The sequence below is a fragment of the Candoia aspera genome, chromosome 15, assembly GCF_035149785.1.
Source record: "Candoia aspera isolate rCanAsp1 chromosome 15, rCanAsp1.hap2, whole genome shotgun sequence".
Classification (NCBI taxonomy): Eukaryota; Metazoa; Chordata; class Lepidosauria; order Squamata; family Boidae; genus Candoia; species Candoia aspera.
The window spans coordinates 2,681,557-2,702,877 of NC_086167.1; the positions used below are offsets into that span (position 1 = coordinate 2,681,557).

The 21,321-nt window shown below is 51.0% G+C and overlaps 2 protein-coding genes across 2 annotated transcripts; one reads left to right on the forward strand and one right to left on the reverse strand.

Moving 5' to 3' along the window:
• Window positions 1–1,299: 1,299 nt before the first annotated feature.
• Window positions 1,300–9,399, forward strand: LOC134505755 (uncharacterized). The gene is made up of 6 exons (XM_063315628.1): window positions 1,300–1,560; window positions 2,535–2,658; window positions 4,192–4,334; window positions 6,478–6,542; window positions 7,311–7,409; window positions 9,182–9,399. The coding sequence occupies exons 1-6, from the start codon at window positions 1,339–1,341 to the stop codon at window positions 9,342–9,344; spliced, it is 816 nt and encodes a 271-aa protein (XP_063171698.1). The 5' UTR covers window positions 1,300–1,338; the 3' UTR covers window positions 9,345–9,399.
• Window positions 9,400–11,944: 2,545 nt separating this feature from the next.
• LOC134505753 (hydroxysteroid 11-beta-dehydrogenase 1-like protein A) lies at window positions 11,945–20,039 on the reverse strand. Its single transcript, XM_063315626.1, has 6 exons — window positions 19,874–20,039; window positions 17,373–17,503; window positions 16,148–16,259; window positions 15,033–15,218; window positions 12,507–12,650; window positions 11,945–12,422 (listed from the first exon to the last, which is right to left on the reverse strand). The coding sequence occupies exons 1-6, from the start codon at window positions 19,953–19,955 to the stop codon at window positions 12,208–12,210; spliced, it is 870 nt and encodes a 289-aa protein (XP_063171696.1). The 5' UTR covers window positions 19,956–20,039; the 3' UTR covers window positions 11,945–12,207.
• Between the last annotated feature and the right edge of the window lie 1,282 nt (window positions 20,040–21,321).

Below are 21,321 nucleotides of genomic sequence, written 5' to 3' on the forward strand. Positions count from 1 at the left end.
CATCGACAGCCAGCGCTCGTATTGCCTGCAGGGGACATGAGGACTATTCCTTAAGCGAGGGCTGAAATGCCCAAGTCCTTCCAAGTGCATCTGGTGCAGAAACAGCATGCCCACCGGGCAGGGAGCCTGCTAACTAAAAGGGGTTCACCTGGATCCCGCTGGCAGCGTTTGTGCGTTGAAACAGCAGGTAAAACTTAGGCTTCCTGTGGCTTCACCGGTCCTATGCTCCTAGCCTGCTTGGTTAGTTGATGGGCCAGCGGAGGGGCGGCGGGGGGAGGGAGGTGGCGGTCAAAAAAGTCAAGATGGCAACCGGTCGAAGCAAGGCGCACGAAAAAAGAGGCGCGGCTTCCTTTGCCTCCGCTCGGCCCTTGTCTTGGCTGTGCGACCCGCTGCGGACGTCCGGCCTCCTCTTCACCGTGCGGAGGCCCGGGCGTGCCGCCCGCTTCCCTCCAGATCCACCGGGCCGCTCCGGCCTCGAGGGGGCAAAACCCTGGGCAGTAGCCCGGTTCTTCCAAACCCGGCGACGGGATGCGCGCAGGGGGCAGCAGACGCCGCTCTCCCCTTCCCCTCCGTCCTGAGGACCGCAGGGAGAGCAGAGCAGAGCAGAGCGCCCCTCCCTCCCCCCCCCCAGCCCCCGATGTGTCACAATGCAGCAGCCCGACGGGATGCCGCGGCGGGCGGCGGCGGCGGCGCAGACCGAAGACAAGCAGCGCCGCGCACCCACCGGGCACCAGCTGAGCCAGTTCTCTTGGGGAAAGGCAAGCCACGCCCCTCGCCCGCGGCAACGCCCCTCCCCGGCCAGGCCGCACGGCGCCGCGTCGGAGCGCGTGCAGGACGGCCCCCTAGCGCGCCGGGGCGGGAGACGGCGCCCCGGCCCTCGGTCCCGGCCGGCGGGCCCGCGGGGAGGAATGCTGCGGGCGGCAGTTCGGCAGCCGATGGCGAGCCCCGGTTCAGCCCAGCTGCGGCCTGCGGCAGGAGGCCGTTTAGGGCCTCCCAAGGGCCGGCTGCGGAGCTTTCCCCGGGGGGCTGAACTATAACTCCCAATATCCCTAGGGAGCATGCTGGGCGTTGTAGTTTTACATCTGGAGAGACAAATGTTGCCCCCCCCCGCCTGTAGGACTTCCGCCCATTTTCGGGTCTCAAAACCCCAGCAAAGGCACTCGTTGTAATGCTCTACCCCCACCCCCAGCCCCGCATCCTGGTTTTTGCATTTTGAGGGCGCTGCACTCTAAACCTGCTCAGAGGTAACCTTTCCTCCCTTCCCATGGATTGGGGGGCAGAATTCTGACTCCTGTGCCTGACTTTCTTCCCTGCTGCTTCTGGCTGAGGGCGTGCAGGATGGAGACCCTGGATGAATTCGACAGCGAGTACCCGCTCATCTTCTCCTTCTGCGAGCGGATCTCCTCCCGGGATTACGAGGGCCAGGCCCTGAGCTACACCCAGAAGTCCCTGCAGGACCTTTTCACCCAGATGGAGCAGAACCCTGGCATCTGCGAGCGGGTGGTGCGCAAGAGGAAGCAGGCAAAGAACGAGCGGGGCAGCTTGGGGCAGTACCTCAAGGTGAGGCTGCCGTGGGCAGAGCGGGTGGTGGAGACAGGAGGCGGCCCAGTCGCCAGAAGGACCCCGGGGGCTGTGCCCGCCTGGCCTGGGTGCAGCAGAGGCTTTGATCCGGGGCATCTGCAGGGCAGGGTCGAGAAACTCAAGACAGTGGTCGTGAGGGTGTGACCAACACACATTCAAAACAGGCAGAGCGGTTATCATACCGTCGTGGCTGCCATCTTGACTTTTTTGACCCTACCCCGCAATCATCCCTGCTTTAATTGCAGCCAAGAAGCTGTTTGCGGATGAGGCACCTTTCCACAGCTGAAAGGTTTGGCCCTGTGCGTTGCCCGCAGAAAGCCCCAACCCTTTGCTCTCCCCCCACTCCCCCGGCTGGGGCAAGTGCCTGGCATGAAGGCACAAATCCTCGCTAGGCTCAGCTCTTGCTCCCTGAAAGACGGGGCTGGGCGTGGACCCTGGTTTGCATCCTGGGCACTCTGGCCGAAGAAGAGCCACCTTGAGTTCACGCCCGTCCCCGGATTCAGGCTCTGCCTCCCTCGTGCCCAATGAGGTGGTTAATTGTCTTCTGCAAGGGGAACCTGGAATGTGGTCCAAAAGTGTGGCCCTGCAGCTTCCGTTTCATCCCACTTTGGTCATTTAACAGCCTGTTCCTTGGAAATTCGGACCCAAGTAACAAAAACCGTCTGATCCGTTTCACCAGAGAGAGCTTGTCCCTGTAGATGGGTGGCCGTGGCACTCTGCCCTAAAGTTTATAATCCCTTCTGGTAGAAATCTAGCCCAGCAGGGAGGAGACGAGGTGGAACCTACTTTTCCCACACTACTGAACTTTTCTCCTTGCTGGGAGTTACGTATTTTTAGGAAAAAAACACTCAGCAGCCATTTCCCCTCTTTCCCCCTGGAATCCCATGCCCTGCGTGTGTGCTTCGAGCCGCTGGCCAGAGCAATCCCTTCTCTCCCCCTGTGCTCTCTTCCAGGCCAAGTTCTTTGCCCTGCTCCAGGGCGATGTGAATTACGGCAACTCGCTGGGGGACATGGAAATGGAGGAACAAGTAGAGCAACTGAAGCGTGAGATGGAGAAGGCCAACAGTTATGCCCGCGGTAACTCTGCCTTTCCTGGCACTTCCACCCAGAAGCCCCCCCCCCGCTTTGTTGTTTCCTGCTTCCTCCCCATGACGTTTCAAAGAGCCCTGGGGATGCAAGGAAGCCCTGGGGCCATGATGCCGACCAGGAGGGACCGCTTTCTGCATTGCCCTTCGAGAAACACTCTTTAGCTGTATTCCCACTGGAAACTAGGCTGCATTCAAACGGGGCCAGGTACTTAGTAGCCCAGCAAGTTGCGTAGGGCAGCGGGTTTCAAACTTTTTCAGGCTGTAGAACTTCTTAGTTAAAAAAACAGAATTCTGGGAACCCTGACCAAGGACAGAAAATTGGTTGCGTTTGAGTCGATCTCTTCTGGAACCCCTCAAGTTCTTGCAGAAGCCAGTTTGAACCACCACCCGTTGTAGGGCACCTGGATCGGAGCTAAAATCCACATGCCCACTAGAAGGCAGCCAAAAAAAAAAGGTGAAAGGTCCTCTGAGCAAGCACTGAGTCATGTCTGACCCTTTGGAGGGAGGCAGCCAAACAATGCAGAAAACTCTGCCTCTGGGCTGCTCTCTCAGGGCTGGATTTTGGTAGCCAGGAGCTGGTAGCCCAAGCGATGTGAGAAGCCAGTTGTCTCAGCACATTGTGGGAACTGACCGTTGCATTGAGCCACAACGATGTGGTTTCTTGGAGCAGCTGTGTTCTCAGAATGTAGCAGTGGCGCTTTTTTCAAGCTTCAGGTTAAGTGTTGCGTGAACCCATCCTTGGAATCATGAATCTTTTCGCAGGAGATTTCATTGTCTTCCCTGCTCTGCTGCCCAGTTGTGTTGCTCACCCCAGGTGCCATGCAGACGCCTCGAGGATCCTTCTGTAGCCCCAGGCTTCACAGATGGAAAACCGGAGCAGCTGAGACCAAAATTGCATCCACTTGACCTGCTTAGGCACGCAGGACTGCGGGTGAATGCAACCCTTTGAAACGAGGGCTTGGCAACCCGTTTACTCCACACAAATGAAGAGCGCAAGGTGTTCGCTTTGCCCAGACATCTCTTCCCTGTGGTCTTTTTCCTTGCCAAGTGCACCTGCCAGGTTTAGTTTCAAAGAATGCATTGCAGATATATATGTTGGAACTAAAAATTGTGCTACAGGCTGGTTCTTTGCTTTGCAGCCTGCTGGCTTCTCATTAAAGTAAAAACAAAGAACAACCGAATGAAATTAGATGCATAAAAAATAAAGTAAAATAAGACCAGGTGAGTAGGGGTGTCTGCAGAGAGGGGGTCAAGAAAGTCAAGTTTTTTTACGTGCAAGGGCAGGCTTTGATCACATGGTTGCGGTGCCATCGTGACTTCCTTGACCCCCTGAAGGCGAGGCTGGCAGCCTGGTGGGAACCAAGGAAAGGTTCAGGCAAGTGATATAAATGCTGCCTTGGAAAATGAGGTTCTAACATGGTACGTGAGTCTGACCTAGTGGCTTAGTCAACAAACCCTCATTAAAAATGGGGGCACGCGTGGGAGGTGAAAGCCATCGGACTGAATTTGTGCTCCTTTTCAGCTGCCAAGCGTTCGTCCTGGAGGCTGGCCGAGAGAAGGATCGGGAGGCCTGTTCTGATGGGAGGGTTCAGCCAGGCTGAGGCCAAGCTCTGGGATTCGGGGCTTCCGGCCATGCCCAGGATCTTCGGTTCTTTCCCAAAGCGGGTTTGTGCTTCTCACCTCTTATTTGTCCAAGGTGTCGCCCCTAATGTGGTGGGTGGGGGGGCATAGTTACAAGGAAAAGGACTCTCCTGGTGGGGCAGACCCAGAGGTTCCAGCAGCCTCTCTTACGGCCTTTTTAGAGTCAGGAGAAGAGGTTTATATTTATGTATCTGAAATATTAGAATACTCATATTCCGTTGCTTTTTTATTACTGGGATTTTATGCTGTATTTACTGTTCTTGTTGTTACTCCTGATTTTTAATTTATCTTCCTCTCTATATTTCTTTTTTACATTGCTTTACATTTTTATATTTTAACTATAATTGTCCAGAGAAGATCTGTTATAAAAGTACAACATGCAAACAAAATACGTTTCCCCATATCTATGCAAGGAAGTTGAATGTCACAATCAGGTTTTTAACAGTTTCCTAAATGTCATAAGGGTGGGAGCCACGTCACATTAAGCTTTCATATGATGTGCATGTTTGGTTTAGGTAGTCCTCGACTTATGACTACAACTGAGACCAGAACTTCCATTGCTAAGTGATGCGGTCGTTAAGCGAGTCAAGTCTAATTTTATGACCTTTTTGCTTTGGTCGTTAAGTGAACCAATTTGGTTGTTAAGCAAATCTGGCTTCCCCCATTGACTTTGCTTGTCAGAAGCCCACTGGGAAGGTCGCAAATGGTGATCATGTGACCCCAGGACACTGCAACCATTGTAAATACATGCCAGTTGCCAAGCACCCAAATTTTGATCATGTGACCATGGGGGCACTGCAACTGTTGTAAGTCTGAGGACCAGTCACAAGTCACTTTTTTCAGCACAGTCCTAGCTTTGAACCGTTGTTAAATGAATGGTCGTAAGTCTTACTGCCTGTAATTTCATTGAATCCAAATGATGTCTTCTAAGGGAGAGCTGTTTAAGGGAGAATAGGGTGGACTTTGTATAATGCCTGCCTTTGGAGCACGTGTTCACAAGTAAACATAAAACACCTGGGAATAGCTAAAGATTTGAAACGTGGCATTTCCTATGGTTTGGGAAGGAATGTGGAGGAGGATTCGGTCCCTATTATAGATGGCACCTATTATAATAATGCTAATTGGGAACCTCCAGTCTCTTTGTCAAAATTTTGTAGCCAACTAGTGGCATCTAGTAATCTGAGAGGAGTATTGCATCTTATTGTGGTCTTTTTTTCTTTTTAGCTCATTTGGAAACAGTTGTTTTGTTGAAGCAGATCCATATTTCTCTCCTTCAACAGGGAATGTTTGTATTTTAATATTTAAAGACGTTACATTTTTTCTTTTCTTTTAAATTAAGTTTGATTTTGTTTCTCTCCAGTGTAATTGATCTATCTTCCAAGGAAGGTCAGGGAAGAAGGGCTGAAACCTCTAGCCACATGCCTTTATGCTATAAGACCGGGAGGTGCATTATTTAAATTATTTCACTTTTTGTACGCTTTACTGTCCTAACTTAGAGCGAAGTACCATGCTGAGACAGTGAGTTGGTCCCTAGTGTTTATTGAATGCTCTAGTAGATAGAAATCCTGCCAGACTGAAGGAGCGTGAGGAAGCCACACAGATAAACCCAAAACTCAAGGCGGGTCTGCTCTGAGTTTCTCTGAAGGACAGTTCAAAGCCCCTAAACTGCGCGTGCGTTTTCCCCCCTGGATAGGGGCCCCCTCCTGCTTACCATCCGTACTCATGACATTTACCTTTTTAATACCTGGAAAGACAATGCATTATCTCTCTCCCACACCAGGGTTAGTGGCAGGTTGCCAGGTAAGGCACTCCCTAGGAGATAAGTGGAACTGCCAAGGTGCCACCCCAGACAAGAGTCAGCGCCAAGGGGTGAAGATTCAGGGGAGCTCTGAGAGAGGAGTTTGAGACCCCCAGCCTTCCAACTCACAGGCTCAGTCATTTCCAGTACAGCCCAAAAGTCCAATCAGCCCTCCTTATTTGTAGGACTGGCTCTGGCTTGTTCAGCAAACCCAGTGGCTTTGTGGGATGTGTTACTATATTGTGCTTTTCATTTATTTGGACTCGCTAAGGAGAGATGATTTCCTCCAGGCTTAGCAACGTCTCCATAGTTACCTGGGAAAGATGACTGCTTGTACTGGATATAAGTTGCTGCCTTCTTCCCCTACAGGTTGAGAGAAGCAATACAGACTTGAAGCAGCTTTGGGCCGGCATGTCGCCTGTTAATCAAAAGAGGTCAGAAGCCGGGCAGGGAGGGGGAGGCGATATAGAAATGAGGTGCTGCATCCACAGGACATCCTGAGCCACCAATGGGCTAGAGCTAGCCACATTTCAGCCTAGCTTTCTCTGCAAAGCCAGCCCCACAGGGCCAGCTTATGGTTCAGGGTGTCATGTGAATCCAGGCAGTTGAGCAATTTAACCAGAGTCCTGCCAGTGCTGCCCGTGCGGGTCAAAGTATCCAGAGCTGGGGCGGAGAAGAGTTTTCCGAGTGCTGCATTCTCTGATTCCTCACAGGTGGTTTTCTGGTCCTTGTTATAAACTGACCGCAAGGAGTGGGAGGGGGAGAGGAGGGAGGAGCTAATTCAACTAGCACTGAGTGGGCCAGCGTGAAGGCAAGATGCTTGGTGTGGAAGGAACTGGGCTGGTGGACCAAGTGGCCACTGCCACTGAGGTCCCTGAGCTGGAGGGACACCTGATGGATGGGGGGCAGCGAAGAGATGGAGGACGATTCCCCTCCCTCTGAGCATCCCACGGCAGCGTGACTGAGCGGCAGAGCAGGTCCTAGGATAATCAGTGGGACTCTTGCGTCTCCTGGGCTGCCACTGTCGATCTCTCTCTGCTAGGATGCTTGTTGGGATGGGGAGGGGGCGGGAAGGACCCTGCTCCTCCTCGAAGGGGCAACACTTTGCGGGGGGCTGAGGGGGGAGGAAGGGGGAGACCGCGGTGCAGAGGTGCCCGCAGGATCTCTGTGACTCCTGTTTCCTCGTTTCCATCCTTCCACAGCATGGTCGACCTGCGCCCGCTGATGCTGAATCCTGGTGGCTTTCGTCCCTCATTTCTCACTAGCAGCTCTGTCAACAGGCTGCAATACACTTTCCCAAGGTATGTGTGTGTTTATTCATTTATTTTCTTTGTGCTGTTTTTTCTCTTAAGTTGGTGTGCATAGGCATCCCCATCATTTTATCCCCACAACAGCCCTGTGTGGTAGGTCAGGCTGAGGGGAATTAACTGGCCTGGAGTCAGCCAACAACCTCCCTGCTTAACCGTGGCTCTTAACCTGGGTCTCCTGCATTCTGGACAAATGCTTCTGTGCCCTGGTTATCAAGATACAATGCTTCCGGATTTTCCCACACTGCCAATCACGCGGAAAGACTCAGAGGTGGAAGAGAAAGTCATTTGAAAGAACAGGTGTTCATCTGTGCACCTGACTTGTGGTGCCTCAGGTGGGGAAGAAACTGCCCCCCCTTTCCCCTCCAGTTCCTCTGGCCCCACTTCTTTCAAGGTACTGGGCCCCCCACTCCTATGCAGAGAAATAGATAACCTCAACCAGAGGGAATTCCCATCAACAAGCCTGGCCCCAGCCTGATGGCTGCACGACGCCCCAAGTTTATTCTTAACTACCATGCTTTAGCCTCCTTGCCAGCCAGCTGGGCTCAGACATTCACAGTAAGCATCCCCATGCAGGGTCCTGTACAGAGTGTGATTATCCTGGCCTCTTCCTCTGCTGGAGATAGAAAACTTTGGTGATTTTAAAACAAGAGGCAGGACTCTGGAGAAAATGGAGGAAAGAGGCTGGGTGAGGCATAGCAGCTTCCATCATCCCAACAATTTCAGACGAACGCTTGGAGCCCCAAGAGGTGGGAGATTGAGAATCTGGAAGCAGAAGATAATTTTGATTCAGGAAGTCTTCTATTTCCATAGAAGTAGGAAAACTGTCTAGCCAGGAAGACTGCACTAGCTTTGACTTGTTTTCTGTAGGCTGCTAAGTCTAATTCTTACTATCTCTTTGTGAGTCTGGGAATTATTTTTATTCATATGACAAAAAGGTTCCAGAGAATATATGTTCCTTTGTGGGATATTTTTGTAGTCAGTAATATTAATTTGAAACTATCTTGTTAAGTTATGGGGCAGTTCAAAGATCTGATTTACCTGGAGCACTGGATTTTCTTTTGGAAATTTTCTTTTTTCTTATGTTGCCAGTGGTCTCATTGTAACTTGAGAAGCTCTGTAATTGTCAACACTGAATGCTTGCATTTTTTAATAGTTAAAGAAGATTTTTACATTTTACCCTTTCTTCTCCCCTTCAGCAAGGTAACTTTGCATTTTAATGTCTAAAGCTAGAGAGTAGTTACATTTTTCTTTTTAAAAGTTTTGTTTATCTCTTGTGAGATTGATTTTTCTCTCAAGTGCGGGGGAGGGAGGACCATGCGCCTCTCCACTAAAAGGCCAAGAGGGGGAGTCATTGAGATTCTTTCACTTTTTAAAACATTTTGACCTTTAACTGCCAGAAAGGCAACAGGGGTGGTAAGAATCCTCTGTCCAGGAGGGGCTAGGGGGAGGAGGCCAGATGGTGTGCTGCTTGGGCAGTAGATGGTGCAGCAGGAACGACCACCTGATTACTGTAAAGCAGGAGGCAGACCAGCATCGAGAAGAGGAGGCTGGTGGGAGGGGAGGTTTGAGACCCTGAGCCTTCCCACTAGGTTGTCTCAAGGATGTTGCTAATGTCTGCTAGACTGATCTAACAAGTTCAATTCTTGGCACTTCCTGGGAAGGGAGGCTGCGCGTTCAACAACCCGGTTTGGTATTGCAGGCCCTTCTTCTCCAGGGGGGGCTTGGGAGAGCCAATCTTGACTGCAGACATGGTTTTGTTCCAGGATTCCTGCCAGCAGCTCACCCACCTCATCTTCCCAAAGTCCCGGCTCTTCCACCACCACGTCAGTTTTCAACACACCCGTGCTGGCCAAGTTCAGAGGCAATAAGGAGGACGAGACGGATAAGGGAAGCCCAGGCCCCGATACAAATCCTGCGGGTGCCTAAATGTCTTTTCGTGTAAGGGAAGATGCTACGCGAATAAAAAGTTTGGTGCACGCTCCTCAGGGCACCTGTGTGCGTGTGTGTGTTTTGTATGTGGACTCTGCTGCTGAGCCAACCCTGATGCAGCAGAGAGAAGGGTAAACGGGATGGCTAATTTGTTGAGCACAAGGGAGATGGTCAAGCATATTGATGTGCCCTTCCTTCCCTCCCTTTCCCTTCTTTCCCATTTCCTCCCTCCCTCCCTCCCTCCCTCCCTCAAAGTAAGTAAAACCACCTTGTAAGCTGAGCTACCTACTTATAAGTTTGACCCCAATAGAATGATAGCCTTACGAATGATAAAAGCTGCTGCTGAGCTAATTGGTGTCCAGTAACAATCCTGAGGCCCCCCAATGGCAGTTCTGCAGTGGGGGGGCAGTTTAGGGTCTCGAATCCCAGAGGGATCCCGTCTCTATGTTTGATCCAGCAGGAGAGGCCTTTCTGAAGGGCCCTCCCTCTGCTTGCAGGAGTCCCACGGCGAAACCTCAGGATATACTGAGGGACCGCCTCTTCCCCATTACATCAGCCCGTCCCACCGGATCACGCAGGGAGGGCAGGCTGTGGACCCCATCTGTAAGAGAACTCCATTTGGCGGGGTCCAGGAGGTGGGCCTTCTCTGCAGTGGCCCCCGCCCTGTGGAACACGCTGCCCCGGAGGTGAGGCTGGCCCCATCGCTCCTGGCCTTCCGGAGGAACCTGAAGGCTTGGCTCTGCCGCCTTGCTTGGGGCGGAGAAGGGAGTAGCTGTGCTTGGGGATGGCTGGCACCCTAGACTGCTCCTCACATACGTGGACTGCGTTGGATCTGGCCGCTTGGACTTTATTTTTACTCCTATCTTTATAGTTATTTATTAATGGTATTTATGTTTTTATATATTGCATTTGCATTTTATATTTATTGTTCTAATTGATTACTTTTGTTGTAAACCACCCAGAGTCCCTCTGGAGGGAGGAGATGGGCGGTGACAAATTTGATAAACAAACAAACTTTTTGGAAGTTGTGGCTTGTTCCTAAACATTCTAGAAGGCATTTTCAAGTCATCTTTTGGCATGGTTTTATTGTACTTTTTAAAAACTGATTTTCGTATTGTTTTCTCCCCCTGTTCTGCCTTCTTTGGTGAAAAGATCAATGCCATAACAAATGGAATGATATAATGGAGAAGAAATGAAGTGGTGTGATATATGATCCTGCGAACACCAGTACCAGCAATCGCAGCCGGGGTGGCCCTTGATGAGGGGTGACGGAAGGGATTGTGGGGAACAGCTGTGGAGCTGAGCGGCCTATCGGGGCAGGGGGGAGGTCCTCTGGCAAACCAATGGTAGTCTTGTCCCTCCCCGTTTGCTGGGTTGGGGGGAACCTCCATCCTATGGATTCTGGTCTGGAACAACATTCCAGAGTTTGGGGAGGGGAGCTGGAGGGGGCAGGAGCATCCGTGGGGGTGTCAAAGAAGTCAAGAGGGCGGCCACAGCTGTGCAGTGGAGCTCTACCCCAGTGTGTACTTCTTCCATCACAGAGTTGCAGCTGCCACCTTGACTTTTTTGACCCCCATGGATGTGCCTGGAACTGGGACTGAGGATCCGTCTGATAATCTGACTGTCCTTCCTGAAGACTTAGGGAAGAGAGGGGCCAGGGAACATGTGTGCACTTGTGGATTGGTGCTTCTGGGTTCTGCTTTTTGCTGAAACTGATTATCCGTCTGCTTTCTGAGGGGAAAAAAATGGAAGGGTGGCCTGAGCTAATGATAATGGATGACGAGGTTATCTGGGTGTCCCGTGGTACTGTCAGGTCAAGTAAAAGGTTTGTGTGAAATTAGATTCCATTCTGGGAGGGGCTTCCAGGCTAGGTTTTAATTGCCAGATTCCCCAAAAGCATTCCTGAAATTTTACAATTTTACAAAAATTTTACAAAATTTGTTAAATGGGGAAAGACTTCGGTCCTTTGACTGCTAGCATAGATGCTGTTGGTATGGAAGCTTCGTAGGTTCCCACGACCGTTGGTGAGCGAGTCAGAGCCTCACGCAGCCACCCTAGGGCTGCAAATCTGGTGGCTTATGATTATGGCAATAAGAGGGCAACAGCGTAAGTTGTTCCTGTTGGTTTTGTAATAAAACAAACAAAATTGGCGCAGCTCAGGATAGCACATCCCATCGGGATCTTTTGACTTCTGGAACATTACATGAACAGTGCAATGTTCTGGGCTTGTGGGGCACCTTGTCCCATAACTGAGCACACATGAGCTGGGTGGCTGCGTTCAGCAAGGCTGCGTTCAGCAAGGGTTGGCTATGTTGCAGTCTGGTGTGTGGTGTGAGTCCAGCTTTTGCATTACACGGGAGCAGTGCATTGGATTGATCTATTTGCATTGGATAAGGACCCAGGAAATACTGCATGTCGCTTTATATAAATAATGATACCTGTGGTAGATCTGTTGTAGTGGCTAAAACTGTGTTTATCATCCTTGGCAACTTTAAGATGTCTGGACTTCACCTCCCAGAATTCCCCAGCCAGCCATGTAACTGTTTGGTTCCAGGTTCCCCTAAAGATGCTGGAAAAATTGGGCACCCCAGAAGTGCTTGATTTGCTGCTGCATTTTACACACTGCAACAGCTGCATTTGCATAACAGGCAAGGACTAGAAATCCTATGCCAGGGTAAGAGGGAGCTCAGGAAAAAAGGGAGAAATGGAGACGCCTTGTCCACTGTTATCTTTGCTCCAGGGTTGGGTGTGAAATGTTTTAGTTTTCCCTTGCGGCAAATGCTGTGGGTGGAACTAGCAAGCAGTCCTGATCTTTGTGAGACGCAGATGGTGCTGAGTAGCCACTTCGAGCCACAAGTTCTTACAGGATGTTCTCCAGTTTGTAGTTGTAGCCTATGACTTGATCCACGAGGTCTGGCATCAGCTCTCGGCAAAGCAGGATGGGTTTCACAGCCCAGTAAGGATAGAAGACCTCGCGGTGGCGCAGCACTCCGCCCTTCACCACCTGCCGGGCGCAGTCTTCTTTGGGACTCGCCTTCTGGGTGATTTTATCGCCCACTGACTTCAGGGCCATATCTGCAGAAAAGAACAAAAATTTATGGTTGGCCTGAGAGGTGGGCACGGGGGTGTGGGAGCACGAGCTTCTGCCGTGTCACTCGCCTGTGTTGATGTACCCCAGCACAGCCACAGTGATAGGCAGGTCCATTTTCCGCAGGTGCATCTCGGCACGCAGCGAGGTGTAGAATCCTTCCACTGCGAACTTGGCTGTGGAGTAGGAGATGCTGAAGGGGCTTGGAAGACGTCCTAGGAGAAAGGGGGAAACTTTGGTGTGGACGGGGCAACCGTCTGCTTTCCCACGGCCTATTCCATCTCCTCTTTCTCTCAGCCTCTCCCACAATCGCAGATGCCTCCACGCCCAGTTGAATAATCCTGGCTTGCCAGTGATCTGCGGACGGAGAAGCGTAGCTACAGCTTGTTCTTGAGTTAATTGAGAAGAAAGCCAGCCCCAAGGCCAGGGTGCAATCTCTTAAAGCTCGCACCTACTGTAGCATCCTGGAGAAAAAATCCAGTTGCAACAATTATAAGGAGAATAGCAGAAAAAATCAACAGTGAAACAAGACTCAGTAGATCAAAAACAGCTTCCTAAAATGCACTGAAAAATCAAAGGTCTTTGTGGCCCTGAAAGGGCCATCGTGTCCTCATCAGATGAGCCTCTCTGGGGATTAAGGGCAAGAAACGGCATCTTTTGAGGGGCTGCCTGCCGATGGATCTGGGCAAACCATGCGTGTAACTGGGAGGGTTGCATTGGAGTGAACGTGGGGGAAACCTGTGGGAGTTTGCTAAGAAGGTACGTGAGAGAGTAAAATCTGACTGCAAAGGTCTGTAAGTGGAGGCAGAGGCAGGGCGGAATAATCCAAGGGGGTCGGAGATTAAGAGTCGATAAGCTGCTGCTGCGGATGAAAAGGCTAGCCCAGCGTTTCTCAGCCGCGCGGTTTAAGATGTGGGGACTTCAGCTTCTAGAATCTCCCAGCCAGCATGGAATTCTGGGAGCTGAAGTCCACACATCTTAAACCGGCCACGGTTGAGAAACGCTGGGCTAGACAGACTGAGGATGGTGAAGGAAAAGAGAATCGGGGTCTCTGGCCAGGGAGGCGAGCTACGCCATGCCGTAGAGAGGTGGAAGATTAAACTCAGGAGTAAGGAAAGTTATTGTGGATTTAGGTGCAAGGAAATGCTCTGAGAGGGAAGGAGGGCAGGAGGAGTGGGTGGTTTAATTAGGCTGGGAAAAAGAAGAAAAGAAACAGGTCAGCATAGCAAGGAGCCACCTAAGCAGAAAAGGGGAATGAGACAAAACTCTAAAATGAGAATGACATCTTAAGAGTAAGCAGGAGGTAAAAGAACAAATCCTGGCTGGGCTTCACCCCCTGCACCTCCCAAGGGAGGCAAAGGAACCCCAGGTGCGGTTTGGCCCAACGGAGTGAGCGCGCAGGATGACGCAGCAGAGAGAGAGCCTCCCAGTGACTCAGCCCCGGGAAGGGAAGACAGAAGCGGGGAGGCTGGTTGGCAGGAGCTGCTCTCCAGAAGGGGGGTGGGGGTGCAGCACGAGAGCCACTGCAAGGAAGGAGCGGGGGGGGGGGGAGATCTTGCGTGGGGACCTCAGGGGAGCCGGCTTCTTCAACTCAGGACAGTCACTGCATACAGCATTCCTGGAGGCGCCTGCTCAGAATTTGAAAGGTTGAGACCAGCGCGTTGAATTGGGCCCAGGGAAGGTCTGGCAGCTGGTGCCAGGAATGAAAAACTGGCACTAATGGGACATCAAGTCCCCCCTTTCATCTGACAAACTAATCTAGCATACTTCAAGTGTTGCCTGGTTAATTTTCCCATAGTGCCCCTTGACATCAAGTTGCTCCACGGCATTGTGGGAATATGAATGGCCACGTAGGCAACAAAACCTGGTCTCTCCAGCAAGCAGAGAGGCTGGCTCATCATTTTAATCCCTCACCACTTCAAAGACTAAAGTAGCTGTGTTTTACAAGAAAATGTGTAAGTGGTGAAAAACTAGAGTAAGTAGATTAATGTATGTACCTTGGTACAATTTTTACTAACGTTGGGAAAATGGATGACAGAAAATTTAAGATGTGCAATGCCGATAGAAAGTTAATGGGTGTGGTGAGGTGTGAGGAATGGCTGTGTATAAAAGCCGGCTTGTGCCCACTTGCCTGGCTGGCATTGGGTCCATCAGGAGAAACAAAAGCCGGTTGAATGGCTGCTGAATACCAAGGGAAAGGGCCAGTATCAAAGACCCGTGGTCTTCGGGAGAGGGCGAACGAGGATCAAATTGCAAAGTAAATATGCAGAGGAAGAGTGAATGGGCTGAGAGAAACGTCTTGACTGAGCAGCGATGGTTGGCTGAAAGTGATGACGGCTTCAAGAAGAAAGACGAGAACTTCGGAGAATAAAAGGCAACGTATGAAAGGGGGGATCGATGTGAGGATGGTTTGCAAGGATAGAAAGGTGTGCAGAAATACAGTGGATGGTGCTGGTGTGAAAACTGAAAGCAGGTTCTCTGTCATCTGAATGAGAACTGGTAGGGTAACACGCAGGAGACTATCTCTGTCAGCAGGAGTCGATGCCCCACTGCTGGATACAGCTGTAGGTCAGCCTGCGAGGACCGCTATTGCATACCACTCATGGAAGAGATGACTACGATGTTCCCCTTAGATTCTTGCAACATGTCCATGGCAGAAATGGTTAGCTGGACGTAGCTGAAGAAGTTCACATTCATAGATCGGATCACAGGCTCTATCGTTCCTTGGAATGGACCGAACGATGTTCCTCCAGCGTGGTTCAGAACTAGCTGGTCGAGACCTCCTGAAGGAGAGAAGGACAGAGAGGCATTCAGTGGCTCCATACACAACTGGATCCGGAAAGGCAGGTGGGTCCTCTTCCTTTTGTGGGCCTTGCTTGCTGCCAATGCTGATGGCCCTCTGAGGGTGTCTCCCAGCACTGAGCCCCAAGCAGGGCAGCTGAGCATGCAGAGGGCTGGAAACATGTCTGGACCCTGGAACATCACAGGTTTACAGGGTCAGGAGGAGCCCAACGCAGGCTGAAGATCAGTTAGCCAGGCAAGCACAGGACAGGGCAGGAAGACATCTTGGGTCTTGGGTCTTAAAGCCTCTGTAGGACCTGGAGCCAAAATCGTTGATCCTCTGGGCCAGGAATGAGGGTCCTCTCCCTGCAAAGCTTAATCCTCCCCCCAAAGCTAACTGTAACCTTCCTTGCTGGCCATCCTTGGTTTTCCTGCTCATGTTGCCCAGTACTGCCAGGCAGCTCTGGATTCTAAGGGACAAATGTGATGCAGGGCGCATGAAGCACTTCCGACAAACACCAGAGGCCAAACGTGTCTCTACACACAGCCCTGGAGCCCAGAGAAAGTGTTCCCACCAGGTGCACCACCAACACTTGAATTGCTTGTTGCCTTTCAAAGATGTGCTTCCCCATGCTTTGTTGCATGAATTCTCCCATTCTGGATGAGTCCTGGAAATATGACCTCTCTGAGCCCTCTTCTCCATGCAGGAAGGGAAGGGAGGGGAGAGCAAAGTCCCAGGGCCTTCTACAGAGAGGACTGGATGATGTTGAGAAGCGGGGGGGGGGGGCGGTCCCTGACCTCACAGTGGCTGGGACAGGTAAGGGAAGCTGAATCCAGCCTTCCATCCTCCCCACCCCCCGAGCATCCAGATCTTCAACTTCCTCGAGGCTCAAGGGTTGATGCTGGGTGAAGGTCAAAGGGTCATCTTTACCCATCGTGGTCTTAGTTTCTTCAACAACCTTCTGGGCAGAAGTCAGATTGCTCATGTCTGCAACCACGTAGTGGGCAGAACTGGCTCCCAGCTTTTGGCACTTCTGCATCACCTGAAGAGAACAGGAGAAAGAGGGTGGAGGATTAAGAATGACCCACAAGAACAGGGGTGTCTGCAAGGTATGGTCAAGAAAGTCAAGATGGTGGCCATGACAGTGGAATTGCATCTCTGCCAATCTTAATATTGCGATGAAACCGGAATTATTTTTATTAGGTGTTATGGATGATGAATTAGAAAAGAAATATGGGAAATTAATATTGTGTATGGTAACTGCAACAAGATTACGCACAAAGATGGAAGAATAATGAAACACCCACCCTAGGAGATTGGATTGTGAAATGGACAGAGTTTGAAGAAATGATGAAGCCGACCAGTTTGGTCAGGGGAAAAACGATAGTTTTTGTTTTTTTTTAAAGACTGGAAACCTTATAAGGACTGTTTACTGAAAGAAGAAAAGAATGAATTGTTACGGATTTGGGGATTAAAAAGGATCAAAGAGGAAGGCAACAGAATAAGATGGCAATTACTCAATAGAAAGAAGGGTGGAAGTCATAATTCTGTTTTCTTTCCTATTTCATTTCATTTCATTTCTTCTTTTTCTTCCTTTCTATATTTTCTTACCTTTTAATTTTGTATACTTTTATTGTATTGAAAAATTCTAATAAAAATAAAAAAAGTATCTCTGCCAATCATCAAAAAAATGGATCGCACTGCCATGGCTACCATTTTGACTTTTTTGACCATACCCTCTGGGCACCCCTGCACAAGACCAACTGCGTTCAGGTTGGTTGCTGTCAGCGGGATTGGTCTTCCCTCTTGTTTTAAGCCCCCCGCCCATTGCCTGAAACTCTTAGCCTAGGGTTAGGGTTTTGCTCAGTGTGTCCCTCCAGAATGCCCCACCCATCAAGCAGGGAGCGAGGGAGCTGGCCAGCCATGAAAAAGAGAGGACATTGATTCACCCTTTGAAACTGACACTCCAGGCGGAAGTCTCTCGCCAGTTTCAAAAATGGACCTCCCCACTTTTTCCCAGGAGAAAGAAATCCTCCAAATTCTTTGCTGAAGAAAGCAAGCAAAGACAAGGGGCCCATTCTGAGAGGTGAAGAAGAGGAGGCCAAGAGCCCGTGCATGGTGGTCTCTGCTCAGATGATCTGTGGTTGCCACTTACCTTCTGCAGTCGGTCCTCCCTCCTGGCGGTCAGCATGAGATGAGCCCCCATTCGTGCAAATTCGTAGGCTATTTGTTCCCCAATGCCTGAGCTTGACCCGGTCACCAGCACACGCATCCCTCGCACCATCTCTGTAGACAGAGGACGAGATGGTCCAAATTTAGTTCCCTTGCCAGCCAGGCATTGCCCAGTGCTGTTGTGAGGCCAGGATCTCTGACTGGAAAGGGGGTCCTTGTGAAACTCTTGGGCTGATCTTTAGCCAGGAGAGATGGTTCGGCCGCACGCGTGGAATCATTGAGCCTATGCCCCGCCTGTGAATTTTCTCTATTCCTCCAGCCTTCATTGCTTCAAACTCATATTGGGACCAATTTACATTTCATGTTTTATTGTCTGCTGTTCTTAGAGCCCCTCCTTGGGCAGATTTTATTTTTTTATTTAGTGTATGGCATACAGTGCCAAGGAGTCTACAGTGTTTTTACACACAGTAGATGTTCTGGCACCAATAGTTGCTGGGGTTAGAAAGGTAACCTTTCCTTGGGCCAAAAGGTAAATAAATGAGCAAATAAGCAATCAAGGGCCGGCAGCATTATCCCCCACCACCGATATCTTGCTGCAACATTTCCTGCCTAGAGCCACGTTGGTTCTCTGCCCCCCTTTCAGGCAAGTTCCAACAGAAGCATTTGCTTCCGGGAGCATGCGGATTTTGGATCTCGCTTGTCCCCTTCATCGGTGAGAGAGGCCGTTCTTGACCTGCCCACAGTCTGCCGCTATGCCGCCAACCCACTCCAAAGTGACACGTCCAGCAGTCCCGCAGGGCATTCACCTCCTCTCCCCAATTTCCCTGCCATCTGGGGGATGGCCAGAGAAGTGGGAGAGGGGGCATTTTGGCATGGGGAAAACCCCACAGGGCCAGAAGGCAAACAAACAGCCCTCCGCTCAGTGGAGGGGAGATCCACAGTCGCCTCAAGTGCCAATAGGAGCAGGGCAGCCCCCGCCCCAACCTCGTCCCTGAACGAAGCTTGTTGGCAGAAGGGGAAACTCCCTTCAATGCGGAGCAAGACGATGGATGAGTCTGCCTTTGCAGTGGGTGGGAATGGGGAGGACGAGCCGCGTGGACTGTGCTCACTGTTCCTCCTGGGGCTGATCGCTTTCCAGGTCTCCATGGAGGAAGCTGGTTGTCTGGTTCTCCCCAGTTGGCTACCACTTCTTTCCTTCTAAGGCTAATCACATCCTTTCTCAGCTCCTGAGTTCAAGCCCTGCTCCCCTACTGATCCCCTTTCCCTCCCCAGATTCTGAGCTGGCTGAGTTTCCCACCCTGGTAGCTTTAAGCTGTATGGACTTCAACTCCCAGAATTCCCCAGCACCAATTTCTGCCATTTTCACTCCCTCCGTGGGGGATCGCATGCATCCTCTGGGCTGTGCATTACCCACCCTGACCTGGGTCTTTCTGCACCCTTCTGAACACCCGGCTAGAATATTGTGGGCCACCAGCTGCACTTTACCCCCGGGAGAGCTCTGCTTCCAGAAATGGGAATGGGGATTCCAGGGGGGCATTCCAGGGCTGGACAGGTCCCCTGCAATTGCCCTGGGCAGCTGCAAATGCTATACACGTGGGGGACTCATGCAGTTGTCCTGGGGCAGGCAGACAGCTTCTGCTCAGCTTCCACTCAGCCTCGAGCAACAGACACGGCTCCCGTCTCTTCCTCGGTGTCTTCTGGAATAGCCGCGGGATGAAGGCAAGGCTCCCCAGCCCTGGGCAGAGGGTGCCACAGGCGGAGGACAGCAGCAATGCTGCCAAGCGGAATCCTGCTCCCACAGCCAGTCCGTGTGACCAGACAATCCCGTGAATTGGCGCACTTTTTGCAGAGGGGCCGTGATACGGCCGGAACGCAAAGCAGACTCTGCTCCAGGCTGATTCTTTCGCAGCTGCTGCTGGCCTTCCTGGCCTCCGTTCTCACCTTTCTACCTCTCTGAAGCCTCCCTTGGCACCCTCTGACCCTTCCAGTCTGAAAGCAGCCCCACAGGAGGAATTCCTCCTATGTGCTGTCTCCCCTTGGGGTAAACCACCGGATGCCAGAAAAGACAATTGCGCAGGGGAAGAGGAGCCGCTCATGCGCGCCCGCCAGTGCTGCTCAGACAGTGGACTGAACTGGGTGGATGGCAGAGCTGCTGCGCTTGCCTGTGCAAAGCTGGATTCGCTTAAACCTGAGCTGGGTTCTTCGAAGTGTGTTGCGCAACCTCAACACATTTCATTTGTGTTGGGTCCAGCACATTGTGAGGATGCTGAAAATGGGCCAACCTCCTGGGTGAGCATGGCCCCTGTGACACTAAAACCAGTTTGCGTTCTTCACATCTTATTCACAAGAGTTTCACTGGCATTTTCTTCTCTTCAGAAGCACCGGCTTTTCCATTAAATGGAAAGAGAATGATTTTTTTAAAAAAGGCAGAAGCAGAGCAGTGGTCCAGGATCCCCATGACGAATCTACCCTTGACTGGCTTACCTGCAGAGAAAGTTTCCTGCGAGTAGTAATAGTAAGCGCTGAGCCCAACCAGGAGAGGAAGGATGATCTTGGTGACAGCCATGGCCAGCTTCTGAGATCAGTCATTAAGCGGCATGACCTTTATCTTCACAAATGCATCTCAAGGTTCAGAAACGCAGTTTTTCCAGCCCTGATGAAAGACAGGAGGACTCTTCGGCACCCAATCAGGGCATGGCCCCAGCTGGGATGGGAGGTGTGGTGCTTCCTCTGCTGACTCAGCTTCTCCCTAGGTCTCGAGCACAGATTGCAAACTGTCCAAAATAAATATTACAGTGGTTTCCAGAGCTGCCTGAAGGGCCTTTAACCCAAAACCTTTTGGCCATGAATTTAAATTCCTGTTTGTGTGCACCACTTTGATATAAAGCATGAAAACCACAGAAATCCAGGCACTTGCGCTTCCCATGCCCACTGACTGGTCCTTTTGAGAAAGAGGATGGCTTCTGGACTTGGCTCAGGTTTATCTGTTTGATTTGACTTGATATGACTCCCGGAAACTTTTGTAGAAGAATAAAACCAACAATAAATGCAATACAATCCCTGCACTCAGGCTTCCAACATAAAAGAAAGTATAGCTGGGGAGGGAAAAGGAAAATGCAAGAACTGAGGCTACATGTTTCATGCTGGGATGGGTGGATCAACTGAAACCTGGAAGTGGAAAAGCCTGTCTCATAGCAATTGTCTCATAGCAATTGAATAACACCACCCAGAGTCACTTGCTGAGATGGGCGGTGAAGAAATGTGATAAATAAATAAATAAATAAATAGGTTCTGATGGCAGCAGACCACGGATCAGTTTTTTCTGCTGTCTTGGGTGGAAGATGTATGATTTTTAAATTGCTTTGTTCCTTTTCATTTATTCTTGCATTTATATCCCACCCTTTATCTGAGAGCACTCTTTATCCTGGGGCAGCACCTCTTGCTGTGTTATCTTGCACTCCTGGGAAGTAGGTTGGGCTGGGCGGGAATGATTGGCCCAGAGTCAGATAATCAGATTGGGGCCAAGTTGGAACCTGGATCTCCCCAGTCCAAGCCCACCACCCCCACCGCTGGAGAAGTCAGTCTGAGCAGGCCAGATGCTCCAAGCATGTCCCAACGTGGAGCTCCTTTCCTGGCTAGCGCTCCGCCTGGATGGCACTGTCACTGTGCCACCTCACGCCTTCCTGCTGCTGAGTCACTGCCCCTGGGATGCTCTGGGGCAAAGGCGACATTGGGCTCTTGCTTGAAATATCACTGGGAGAGTCTCTCCAGCCCACCTTCTCCTGTGACATCTCGTGGCTTCCCCCTAATTGTATGGACCAATTAGATAGGGCCACTTCCAACACAGATCCAGGGGACCCGGCTGTGCACTGCTGTCCAGTCCCTGCTATGCTCAATTTCTCATTAACTAATTGGCAAGAAGATCTGCCGTC

Excerpts from the sequence above, each read along its gene's own strand:
- LOC134505755 (XM_063315628.1), top strand. The coding sequence starts at position 1,339 with ATGGAGACCCTGGATGAATTCGACAGCGAGTACCCGCTCATCTTCTCC. Across the intron at positions 2,659-4,191 it reads GGCCAACAGTTATGCCCGCG|CTGCCAAGCGTTCGTCCTGG; the intron begins GTAACTCTGCCT and ends GCTCCTTTTCAG. Across the intron at positions 4,335-6,477 it reads TCGGTTCTTTCCCAAAGCGG|GTTGAGAGAAGCAATACAGA; the intron begins GTTTGTGCTTCT and ends CTTCCCCTACAG.
- LOC134505753 (XM_063315626.1), bottom strand. The coding sequence starts at position 19,955 with ATGGCTGTCACCAAGATCATCCTTCCTCTCCTGGTTGGGCTCAGCGCT. Across the intron at positions 17,504-19,873 it reads GCAGGAAACTTTCTCTGCAG|AGATGGTGCGAGGGATGCGT; the intron begins GTAAGCCAGTCA and ends CTCTGTCTACAG. Across the intron at positions 12,651-15,032 it reads AGTCATCTCTTCCATGAGTG|GACGTCTTCCAAGCCCCTTC; the intron begins GTATGCAATAGC and ends CCTTTCTCCTAG.